This window comes from Salmo salar, chromosome ssa10 (genome assembly GCF_905237065.1).
Source record: "Salmo salar chromosome ssa10, Ssal_v3.1, whole genome shotgun sequence".
Taxonomy (NCBI): Eukaryota; Metazoa; Chordata; class Actinopteri; order Salmoniformes; family Salmonidae; genus Salmo; species Salmo salar.
The window spans coordinates 10950622-10963647 of record NC_059451.1 but is presented as its reverse complement, the minus strand read 5'-3'; the positions used below and the strand labels follow the sequence as shown (position 1 = coordinate 10963647).

Below are 13026 nucleotides of genomic sequence, written 5' to 3'. Positions count from 1 at the left end.
TTGAGTGGCAAGGGTGGGAAGGGGGATTGACTGTACCACCTGTTTTGAGGTTTATGACGTTGGGATCTCTGGATGTTAGCTCTACAGACACTAGTGTCCCTATAAGCCACAACAGATGCTGTGAGACATAGCGGCCACTTGTTTCGTGTTATTTACCTCCGTGTGCACCCCGAAACTGTGACCAAACTACTGTTAGCCCTATTGTCATGCAAGAGTGCCATAGCTGGCCTGAAGAAAAGCAGTGGACTCCCTACCTGCAGTTCATTACAGGTGTTATGAGAGCGTTACAAGCCACCAGATGGATGGTGAAAACAATGGCATCACGTCTCGGGGTCCTCTGCTGGTGTGCTCACATCTACTGACCTTGGGGTGGCGATTGCGTGTGGTCCGAGTGACAGTGAGAGAGGGGACAACAGATTTGGACAGAGCTGTCACCTTTCCCTGCTCCTGTTTTCTCAAACAGACTGCTCTGTCTCTCTCTCTCTCCCCAGCACCCTTTGATTTGGGAAAGCACTGTTGCCACTGTTCTTAACACAGTTGGGAACCTGTTTTTTCCCAATAGTGTGAATTGGTTGTTGTATTCAAAGGTGTGGCTTTAAACAACTGCAGAGAGGATTATGTGAAAAAAGCAGATGAGAGAGAAGGGAGTTGAAAAGAGAAAAAAGAAGAGGTGGAGAGTACCAGTGCAGAGTGAGAAGGGAGATGAGAAGAATTGGAGAAGAAAAAAAGGAGAACGCATGCAAGGAGAGATGAAAAATACAGATTATCTCTCCTGCGCCACCCGCAGGCCTGGACAAGTTCTGCAGTGGGTGTTAAACCACAGCCAGCCATCTTGTTGATCTCCTAAACAAATCAATCAGGGCCTGCCAGCCCGCACTAATTGAATTACACAAATGGGACTGGGTGGGTACACATGGCCAAGCCTGCGCACGGAGGCAATGGGGTGGGCAGCCTGTGGCCGCGGGCACTTTCTGGAATTAATCATCTGTCTGTGCCAGACCCCTCCCCTCCCTTACCCTGCCTCTCTTTCTCTTCCCCCCATCTCTCTCTCCTTCGTCATCGCCACCCACTCCTAATAGCCTGCCGTGTATTTGTGTGGCGCACGCCTTGGCAGGCCTCTCATTATCACAACTGCCTTCCTCGACACTCTGCATCAGATCAGCCTACATCTGCTGTTAACCAGGGGAGCTAGAGCCGTCATGGCTGCCTAAGACCCCCATTGACAACATCTTCTCTGGTGATGATGATGATATGGTGGGGGTGGAGGTGGTTGTCTGAAGGGAGTTGATAGAGGGTAGTTGAGATAGACCTGTCTTGAAAGGGACGTCCTTGTGGATGAGCCTGGCTATTTGGGGTTATTTGGGAATAGGAGCCTCCCTCTTTTCTCTCTATCCCCAAGGGCACTGTAGTAGTATCGATATTACATAGTTGTGGATATCTCATTGCCTCTAGTTTTGACTAGTTGGCTCGTTGAGAACTAGCTAGCTCAATTATAACTAGTCCAGCTGTGATGGGCTAGTCACTATTCACTGACTAATCAGCCATAAACATGGCCCATTAGATGTGTGGTATGGCAAGCATGTCCTTTTCCCTAATGAGATAAAACAAAATAGACGTGCGCCCGGAAGTCTTTATTATTGTCGTTATTGTTGTGCTTGTGATAAGACTTCACAGCTGGAGAGGGTTCGTGGCGTGCCGCATGTCCTGCGGAGAGAGAACTTTATTGACGTGTTTCGAGGGCCATTGTGCTAGTGTTGCTGTAAATTGCTGTTTATCTAAAAGACATACGGCTGGTCTCTATCTATAAGTCCCCATTGTGTGGCCGTGTGGAGCTTTGTGCACATTGCCACTTGCTGGCGCAAGATAATTTTTCCGGTGTTATTATTTTCGTGCTGTTTTTTTTTTAAGACACAAAAAAATGACAAGTAACGCCAATGGCCATGCACGCTCTGGAAAGCTACAGGCTGTCAGGGTGCTGCCAGGGAACTAGGAGTGGAATTATGCAAAATACATGGAAAATAGTCATACAAAAATGAAAGAGAAGGGGGAAAGAGAGAGGGGGTGAGTTGGTGGAGAGGATTTCGAGAGAAGGAACATCAAAGACATTTTGTTTGGATTCCAGCATGTTAAAAGAGCTTTAGGGCCTGTTGTCTTTAAAGATGGTACCCTCAGTTGGCCAGGGACTGCTTGGTCAAAAATGCAGAATTAGCTATGTATTAGATGAAGGGGGAGGCATAGAGAGAGAGAGAGAGAGAGAGAGAGAGAGAGAGATTCTTGAGCACAGTGAATTAATTAATGCAAATGAGTTTGAACAGAAATTATAGCCATTGTATACAAGAATTACGTTCTATGACACAGGCAGACACAATTCGAGCAGACATACACGGATATGAAATCTATAGCACCAATGCAATGGGAAACCATTAATTACTTTGCCAGCTCTGTTCCAGGAAGCGATTTGACGATAAAGAGACTGACAGATCGAGGGAGAAAGCGACTTGAAATAGAATAAAATGGTGATTTTTGCCTGCTCTTCCCAGCTTAAGAACTCTCTGTACTCCTGAGATGTACTTTGAAATAATGGCTGCAATTATGTAATGAAGTCAGTGGGTACCCTAGAACCAGCTGATGGCTCTTAGAAAGGAATTACCTAAAATAGTGAAGCACAGATAAAACACAAACACTCACTCAAAGTCGCTCCTTGATTGAAAAGCTCATTCCACAGGAGCCTCTCGTTGGTTTTAATTAGTGTATAATTAATTTGGCTCGGCTGTTTATGTAGTCATCTTGAGATTCTCTCACTTTGAATCAGTGAGGTTTTACACAAACAATCAATAATCAGGTTTCCATCCAAATTTTTATGCAAGCAAACTACATGTTGGATAAAAATTGTCACGACAGGACTGATGGAAAGTGCAAATCTGTCGGTAAACTTTCCAAATGTTCCTCAAAATCAAATACGCTACACAAGGTGCGATCTTTTTGTGTCTGTAAAGTTAGTTATGGGAGAAATGGCATCGTAAATTCTTTTATGCGTAAATATTTATATACATTCGGAGTTACGCGATGACATGTTTTGTAATCCTCCCACTATGACTCCCATAATAATCTCTTCATGTAGCCCAGGGATCATCAACTAGATTCGGCCCACGGGCCACCAGTTGGGGAACCCTGATGTAGGCTATACCTGCACTGTATATGCGAGCTGTTCGCTAGAGCGCACTTGGCAATGCCAGAGTGGGCACATTCGCTATATAACGCAACATTCTTGTGACAAAACCATCAGTAGAGTTGAAAATGCGATGGAAACCCATTAAACTTTTTTTTATTCGGTACATTGCAATTTAACTGCAAATTTTATTTTTATGTGCATTACGTCATCACGCACAAGTCAATTTGATGGAACACATCTCTGGTGGGAAAATGTGCATATTGTTTTTATGTGGTGTGAGAATATTTGCATGAAAATCTGTCACCAATTGGACGGAAACATAGATGCCGACATCAGTGTTATTGATTGTTTGTGTCTGCTAGGAAAAGGTTAAGAATAAATGTTTCAGTTGGCATCTGTAGGTATTGGTTAGAAACTGCTTTTAGTTCTATTCATTTTGGTTCAGGAACTCAAATAAATATAGAAACAGATAAATAATAGCCAGTGTCAAGGTGTTAAAGCATTCCCATGGCAAGAGGGGCCAACCGAAGATCTATGGTCACAGGAAGGGAGAGAAGGGCTTGCTCTCTTCGTAAACACCCAGGCCTTTTTGTTTATTTATCCCCAGTACTTTATGGAGGCATTAAAATTTCTGTCACCGGCCTTCAATCAGCTTAAAGATTTCAGAATTCAGCTCGGCCAACAGACATTTCTGGAACTGTCTCTGCCCAGAGTCAGACTTCACATGGTTCTTATTCACTGGGCCTCCCTGCCGTCCAACTGAGGAGGCCTCTGAACACGCTCCAGCCCGCCTGCCGTGACTCTGGCACTCGCTGCGCCAACCGCACATCAAACAGATCCAAATCAGGTCCCCTACACACAGAAAAAACACCACCTGTGTTCTTGCAGGTAGACGGTTTCAGTTTGCCGTATGTGTTCACCATGCCAGATAGGACTCCCCATTGGGGATGGGATGATCTGAAAGAGAGAAAATAAGAAAAAAAATAGAGAAAATAAGAGAATTCTAAATGGGTCAAGTTTCAGAGTCTATGTCTCTCTATTTTGCACAGACTCTTAGCTAGAGATCATACTGTACATGGAAATTGAGGCAGGCAGTCAGAGTAAAGGTAGTAACATAACACAGTGCATTCGGAAAGTATTCAGACCCCTTGACTTTTTCCACATTTTGTTACGTTACGACCCTCATCAATCTACACACAATACCTCATAATGACAAAGCAAAAACAGTTTTTAGAATTTTTTGCTCATTTATAAAAAATAACAAAATTGAGATCACATTTACATAAATATTCAGACCCTTTACTCAGTACTTTGTTAAAGCACCTTTGGCAGCGATTACAGTCTCGAGTCTTCTTGGGTATGACGCTACAATCTTGGCACACCTGTATTTGGGGAGTTTCTCCCATTCTTTTCTGCAGATCCTCTCAAGCTCTATCAGGTTGGATGGGGAGCGTCGCTGCACAGCTATTTTCCGGTCTCTCCAGAGATGTTAGATCGGGTTCAAGTCCGGGCTCTGGCTGGGCCATTCAAGGACATTCAGAGACTTGTCCCTAAGCCACTCCTGCGTTGTCTTGTTTGTGTGCTTAGGGTCGTTGTCCTGTTGGAAGGTTAACATTTGCCCCAGTCTGAGGTCCTGATCACTCTGGAGCAGGTTTTCATCAAGGATCTCTCTGTACTTTGCTCTGTTCATCTTTCCCTCGTTCCTGACTAGTCCCCCAGTCCCTGCCACTGAAAAAGATCCCCACAGCATGATGCTGCCACCACCATGCTTCACCATAGGGATGGTACAAGGTTTCCTCCAGACGTGACGCTTGGCATTCAGGCCAAAGAGTTCAATCTTGGTTTCATCAGATCAGATCTTGTTTCTCATGGTCTGAGAGTCCTTTAGGTGCCTTTTGGCAAACTCCAAGCGGGCTGTCATGTCCCTTTTACTGAGGAGTTGCTTCCGTCTGGCCACTCTACCATAAAGGCCTGATTGGTGGAGTGCTGCAGAGGTGGTCCTTCTGGGAGGTGCTCTCATCTCCACAGAGGAACTCTGAAGCTCTGTCCTTCTCCCCCGATTTCTCAGTTTGGCCAGGCAGCCAGCGCTAGTAAGATACTTGGTGGTTTCAAACTTCTTCCACTCTTTTCATGGGGACCTTCAATGCTGCAGACATTTGTTGGTACCCTTCCCCAGATCTGTGCCATCCTTAGACCTCATGGCTTATTTTTTGCTCTGATGTGCACTGTCAACTCTGGGACCTTATATAGACAGGCGTGTGCCTTTCCAAATCATGTCCAATCAATTGAATTTACCACAGGTAGACTCCAAGTTGTAGAAACATCTCAAGGATAATCAATGGAACCAGGATGCACCTGAGCTCAAATTTGAGTCTCATATCAAAGGGTCTGAATACTGATGTAAATAAGGTATTTCTGTTTTTTATAATATAAAAAAAAAACTGATTTCGCTTTGTCATTATGGGGTATTGTGTGTAAATTGATGAGGGGGAAAAAGTATTCAATCCATTTTAGAATAAGGCTGCAATGTAACAAAATAGGAAAAGGTGAAGGGGTCTGAATACTTTCTGAATGTACTGTATATGGTTCGTTATAAACTGGGTGTTCCGAGCCCTGAATACTGATTGGCTGACATGGGTATGACAAAACATATATTTTTACTGCTCTAATTACTTTGGTAACTAGTTTATAATAGCAATAAGGCACCTCGGGGGTTTGTGGTATATGGTCAATATACCACGGCTAAGGGCTGTATCCATGCACTCCGCATTGTGTCGTGCATAAGAACAGCCCTTGGCCATGGTATATTGGCCATGTACCACACATCCTCGGGCGTTATTGCTTAATTATAGGGACCTATTTAGACCCGAGTGTTAGGGGGACCTTAACATGTTAGCTTTCTGCAGTGGTATATCTGAATTACTTATTTTTTTTAAGTGGTGGGGTATCTGACAAAGGAGCCCAGGCACAGTGGCATATTGATGTGCCTTAGCTAAACGCTAACGAGCGCCGGTGCTGTTTGTCAGGGAGGCAGGGACGGCAATCTGTCAGCAGGCCGAGCCAGACCGAAGTCCTAATGATATCATCAGGAGTAGCCGTCGTCGAGCGTTAACGAGGAATGATCTGACACCCATTGTTTCACCTCCTGTCTTCAAACTATTTCATTCTCCACACTGTTTACTTTGTTAGCTAATGCCGGTCTTACTCGTCTGTAACCCATATTGAGACTTGCACGTGGAGACTTGAACATGAACCTGGGGTTTGTTTGTCATCTCTACCTGGCATGTTCTGAGGTTGAAGAAGGTGTCCCTGGAGCCACGGATGCGGACATACACAATGAATTATCTCACTGTTAGCAATCATTCACTCTGTGGGGCTGCAGTGGGGATGGATATGCTGCACTAATTAGAGTGCTTCAGAGTTGCTCATTTTGGACATGAACTGATGAATCGTATGTCTGGAGATCTTCCCATGACCCCCCCCCACACACACACGCACACACACACTCCCTCAGTGAGTGCTATGTGAAGGGTGATCTGTCCATCCCCATTCAATCGTAACCTCTCAGCGTCTACGTTTTGTCTATCACGCCACTGGCACCACTGGCACTCATGGATGTTTGAGGAGAAAAACATGTACCAGGATCTTTTCCATACACATTTAACAGCAAATTTAGTTTGACTTATTCAGTTCACCAATTTAATTATTTCATTTTTCGTGGGTTAGCGAGGCTAGTGGAAGGCAGTATGCATTAGTGTTAAGGAGAGAACCATTTTCAACGAAACGGGCTTGAGAAATTTATGAGGGATACTTTCCATTAAGAAGGTTTTTGACTCTCCTGCCATTATGGATTTACTAATCATTTTCTTCTCCTCCCTCTTCTTCTCTCTCTCTCTCTTTCTCTCTGTCTCTCTCTCTTTGTCTTTGTCGGGTGTTGTCTTTCCCAGGTGCCCTTCAGATTGAGAACAGCGAGGAGACGGACCAGGGGAAGTACGAGTGCGTGGCGTCTAACGTGGAAGGCGTGCGCTACTCATCCCCTGCTAACCTATATGTGCGAGGTAGGGTGCAACAAGGCGCCGGAGGCCAGAACACCTTCTACTACTTTGACGGAAATGGCTGCCAGAGGGCAGCTCAGTCTAAGTGCACTAGGAAGTCCAATTTTAAGAAATCGTGACCAAGGGGGACAGTACAATTTCTTAACTTTGAATGAGGCACTATTGTGTATCATACAGTATTTGCAAGAAAAATCTGATATATTTACATAATCCTTGTGGCATTGATACCAGTATTGTTCCTCATAAATGCTAATTTAACTTGCAGTGAAGAGTGTTGAACTGTGTCCCACGAAGTAACCCTCCTCCCTGTTATAATGCTCAATTCAAATTGGTGTCTTTTAATCTTGATATGCTCCCCTTTCTGAAAGCCCCAAATACCCTAAAGAAGCAGATATACAAAATGTAGGCTTTTATGATGACAAAGTATGTGGTCAGTAATTATTCAAGTAAGTGGGCGATAGTTGTAGTATGCTTTTAACTCTGTTTACTGTAAAACGCCCATGTCATTCTCTAAGTTAATGGTCTTAAAGTGAGTGTCCAAGGAATGTTTCTGAATCGATTTTAAGTCACAGGAATATGACGGTAAGTCTGATTTTGATTGGGTGGCAAAGCCTACTGCAAACCAATCAACATTTTTAACCCCATTCTTCCTTTCAGATTGGGAAAAAAGGTTTGAACTGCTGTAAAATAAACTAAGGCAATGCCTACAGCACCACTAAAGTAGAAACATCCATTGCTAGTATTACGACTTTACTATTTTGGGGTTTTGTCTTAAAATATGTAATTTAGGTGCTATATTCTGAAATTGTGAAAATATGAAGAACAATCAATCTGAGTTAACATTTCATTTTCTTACAAAACAGGCGATGAAGACAAAAGTTACTCCCTACCACTAATGCTAAACGATAATGAATCCCTTGTGAGGCAGCTTTAATAAATTGAGGCAGATGCATTTTTAGGCATGTATTATTTAGTTTGTGCATATTTAAAAAAGATGCCTCACATATCTGCTCAGTTTGTACCCGCTGTGTACCAAATAACTTTGTTCCCACTAAATAATTCACTGCTCTTACATTATAAAATGGGTCAGGGAGCTGCCGTTTCATTATTGTTGTTATTATCATGCCCTCGGAAGGAGCTGCTTACCAGGGAGTTAAAAATCCTAAAGCAATAATACCGTTCCTCTAGTAGAGGTCCATCTCCAGTTCCCATACAGTCTATATGTGATGCTGTGGCACTCTGAGTCAAGCAATTGACCTCCACGCTTATGTCCTGTGTGACAGAATAAAAGACCCACGGCAATCTAAGTGAAGAGCTCCATCGATGTAATAAACAGAAAACAATTGGCAACATTTTGTAATCTTAGAATCTGAATGCAAAGAGTTCTATAGTCAAAATATATATCATGTCCTCAGACCAAGTTTAGTTCCAGTAACTGGTGCAATCCCCAGAAGCATCAGCACCTTTTAGGATGGTCTCTACATATGATCTGTATCCAGTGGCACAAGCTATGCCTAGATTGTCTCGATTGTCTCTTTTTGGTTTTAATTTGTCATTCAATTCTAAAATTTGATGTTGACTAGTATGTTTTGTTCACAAATCAAATTGCACTTGAAATTAGCAGCTCCAGTAGGGATCAAACCTCAAATGAACATTACCCTAGTATACAGTACTTGATTCTAAGACTTTAGCCACAGACCATCCAAAAATCAAGCCATGTCAAAATGTCACTTTTTGGCTTGCTCATAACCAACCACCTGGTTGAAGTAAATATCTTAATACTGTAGCTGCTAATTTGAGCACAAACTGTGTCCTTCTATCGGTTATTTTCTTTTTTACTTTGGTTTTTATTTTTTTATTTTCTCTTTATTTTGTTTCGTTCTCTAATGAAAGCAAATTCGGCCACCATGGGAGCTCTCTAGGTGGCTAAGGAGCTTGTGAATTTTGATAATGATGATACGCTTGATTTTACTCCAGTGGCGGCCCATTTTTCCTAACAGACGACAGCGCGGCCACTGGGGGTGAATCTGATTGTTTTGGGTTAAAGCTTATTTAAGGGGCCAGGCAAGTTTCTTAAAGACGGATGTCACTGATAGCAGAGACAGAGAGCCGAGGGAAAACCTAATACTAGAAATGTAGCTGCAGCTAAACGCCTTGAGGTGGCTTTTTTTACTCTCTCTGTGTTTCCCCTATTTTTCTCTTCTCCTCATGTCATTGTGTTCTGCATCAACCCCTTTACATCCCTCAGAGCTTCGAGAAGGTTGGTGTGTTTTTTCTTTTTTACTTTTTTTACCCACATAAAAAAAAAACATGTTGAAAACTATATTTATCTATTACAAAGCTCGATTCATTACTAATTTGATGAAATCCTAAACAATTTGTATCAAAAATGCTAAATACTTATGAAGGACAATTTTCTTTATTCTTTATTCAAAAGAAGAAATGATTAAAAGAAACCCGCTTAGTTCGGGTTTTGTTTCCTTACTTTTAAGTTTGCATTGTGGGGCCTTTTCTCGTTTGCATCCTTTGGTATTGCTTCTGCTCTGAAAGCTTTCTTGCACTTGTTTCTCATGGAAACCCAGCACTTGGAAATAACAGGGCCTGATGCATGATGGGAGAATGTAACTACGCTTGCATGCCTGAACAGAATTCCTTTGGGCGTTTTCTTTTCTTTCTGCATTCATTCCTGTGTTTTTTGTTAGTTTGTTTCTCTCTACTTCTTCTGTTACCCACCCACTGTTTACCTAATTGAGACCTTAGTTGGCTTCTTCTTTTAGTTAGTCGTTTTGTGTAGTGGTGTTAGTGTCGTGTTTGTTCCTTAGTTTTGTTCTGTTTTTGAACTTTCCTTTCCTTAAAATGTATGTGTTATTCGTGGTTCTTTTGTTTGTGGTTGTTAGTTTTTTCCTCAGTAAAGCTGCTGCTTCTTGAGTCCCTACATGAATTTTAATGCTAGATAAAATAATGTGTGTATACAGCCAGTGTTCCTGTCATCATGTTTAAAGTAATCCATTATGAATACATCAAACCTGATTGGTCTAGATTGGGTTCAGTGGAGATTTTGCATTTTACAGTATCAAGAAGATCAATATCAATATAATGACTCTTGCACGGGTGCAGAGGTGTTTTTTATTTTCCAATGGCGGCAATCAGACACGATTGGTTCGTTGGCTGACTGTCGTTGTCCTTCAGCAGTCGGCAGACTCAATCAAACTCAGCTTTATTATTAATTCAGTCGCCTTTTCGACATTGCATGTCTGAATTGATTTTCAGATTGATGCAAGGCGGGTAATGAAGGTTCTCAAATTGGACAAAAACAAATACGGAGCGGTTTGTTTTTTGATGCGTTTGCTTTATAATCCTGGTCTAATGGTGAGAAGAAGGCGCCAAATTAATTGCAGACCAGTGCGAGCACCATTCGTTCACTGCTTCTAAATTGAGTGTCTTGAATCTAGCTTTCCATCTATCAGCTTTCGAAGGAGTTTTCAGCATAATGTGTTACTGTTGGTGTGTGCTAGTTTTGGAGCAGCAGATATTAAGCTGAATCAGATCCAGATCTGTATTAAATCCCATGTCACCCACTGCAGTAAACTTGCACGGCTCCAGAGCGCTTGTGAATACATTACATAGATTTTGGGCAAAAGCCGGGTTTTGGGCGACGGAATTACATGAGGTTCAACAAGTTTGTTCTATCAGGCGTATCACTCATTCAGGCAGAAAAGATCGCAGACTTGCTCACGACTTCCCGTATCTAACTCCTCTGAGAGCTATGATAATTTCTCTCTCTTTATGGATCTCCTGAGGATTAGGTCCAAGAATATGAGCTCTGTATATTGGTGAAAGTGGCCCTGCTCTGGGTCTGCGAAAGCATGTCCAGAGCCGTGTTGCATTCCAACTGCGACAAAATAGTCCCTTTAATAATTGACGCAGAGTGGAGAGCTGCACTCTCCCCTGGGCATGTGTGCCCATGCGGGCCGAGCATGTAGGCTGCCTAAGAGAGACACAGGTTCACCCCTTTGCCTGTACCCTCGCCAACGCAAAAGCGGAAGAATAAATAATGAAACGCATCGCCCCTGCCATGTCTCAATGGACTTGGTTATTGGCTTTAGTTCTTAGTTTTGTAGTTGTATTCGCCCGTGTATTCACCCATGGACCTGGTCCTGTACTAGCTTAATGACACACTGTAACATATCCTAACACCAATATGGGCAGTGGAACCACCAAGTTGCAGTTGAGTGTTAATGACATCTCACAATAGTCGACCCACACACTGCTGCTGCTCTCAACATGTGTGGTCTCTTTTGTGTCTCCTCTCTCCTTGCCCGTCTCTCTTTAGACTCAACTAAGCCAATACTCCCTTTGAAATCCTCCGTCTTAACGCCGTTCAGCGAGACAGTTCATTAGGCAAATGTACATAATCATCTCTTTTGAGCCCTCACTCGTCGCCGACACAAATGAGGGGTTTGTCGGCTCCCACTGTACCTTGCACCAATTAATGATAAAAAGACACTCTATTAGCAATTGTACCAATTGAAGCCTTGCATACCGCCGGCTTGATATCCTCCCATTATTGTCCTCCCACAATAGAGTCCTTAAAACATGACATGATCCCAACGAAGGAAACTTAACAAGTGAGCCCAGAAGACTTGGGCAACGATTACATTTCGGTAGATTTTTTTGCAGACCTATATTGATATCTCTCTCTATATATATATATATATTATTGTAGTAGGTCTGTAATTACTGTCTGGAGAAATATAATAAAAACTTTATCCACATTGTCAGTGATGCAGGAAGACTGTGCTGTGCTGTGATGACTGCATGTGAATGTTTGCACCCCTACTATGATGCCTGCCTTGTTTTGAATGTGCTTGCATGTCCTGCTGTGCATTTGTGTGTAACTGTTGGGAAAGAAAGCTAGATTACACCTTATTTTCTCGCTGGCCAAAGTGGAAGCCAGCCATTGCTAAGTAGATGTTTGTTTGAAGGAGTCCTGGAGATGACAGGCCCCCTCAAAACCGCACATATCTGTATCCTTGGAGCCCTGTATGAATTAAGAAATGCATCTTTTTTGTCACAAAACAGGGATCAATTTACTCTCAATTTGGACAAAATGTATATAATTTTTTCAATCTGACTAATTCACCACAAAGCTGAGACATATCTGCAGAATCGTTTGGCTGCTTGTCTACCTGTAAGACGATGGAAAAGTGAGGCACTATACAATCTTCTGAGCCTACTGTTTGCTATTATCAGATATCCAGCCAGGATTTCTGTCAGTATACCTTATGTAATAATATCCATTTTGATGAGCCACCCATAGAGACTATTTAGCATTGCCACAGCCAAGGTGTGTTAATATGGGCGGCCCCTGTGGTTTCTATGTAAATGTGCTCGGCCTCACTCCACGAGTGTAACTAAAGGATCTCCATATCATGCCTGTGTCCTCAGGCACCAAGAGGGTGTAATCTCAGCTTCAAGGTGACACTAAAGGCTGCACATTATTTTGGCTTACCCCTTCATTTTGGGGCAGGACAGACTGCCTCACCAAAATGGCCGATAATGTCCGCCTTCAACTGACCTCCGTTTTGGCACTGAACTCCTTCCACGTACCACCCACTTAGAGTTACCGCAGTACTCTGGCGTTCTCTCTTGACTGCTTCTTCACCTTCGTCCACTGTAAGACCTTTGAGTTGTCTTTCTCTCCACATTGGGGCTTTAAATAGGATTATATATTTGTTACTGAGTCAAAATGAGTGGTCTATTATTCTCTCCATTCTATATGGGCCGGTTGGGCTCCTG

The 13026-nt window shown here is 42.8% G+C and overlaps 1 protein-coding gene across 32 annotated transcripts in view; it reads left to right on the top strand.

The window, feature by feature from the left end:
* The window catches only part of LOC106613507 (receptor-type tyrosine-protein phosphatase S), a 282372-nt gene that overhangs the window by 180704 nt on the left and 88642 nt on the right, over positions 1 to 13026 (top strand). For 23 of the 32 annotated variants that reach the window (XM_014215826.2, XM_014215825.2, XM_014215827.2 and 20 more), the window contains 2 exons: positions 7120 to 7230; positions 9476 to 9487. In XM_014215826.2, the coding sequence (XP_014071301.1) occupies positions 7120 to 7230; positions 9476 to 9487 (123 nt within the window). The remainder of the gene's footprint in view (positions 1 to 7119; positions 7231 to 9475; positions 9488 to 13026) is intronic. The other 9 variants (XM_045687319.1, XM_045687313.1, XM_045687314.1 and 6 more) reach the window with 1 other exon arrangement.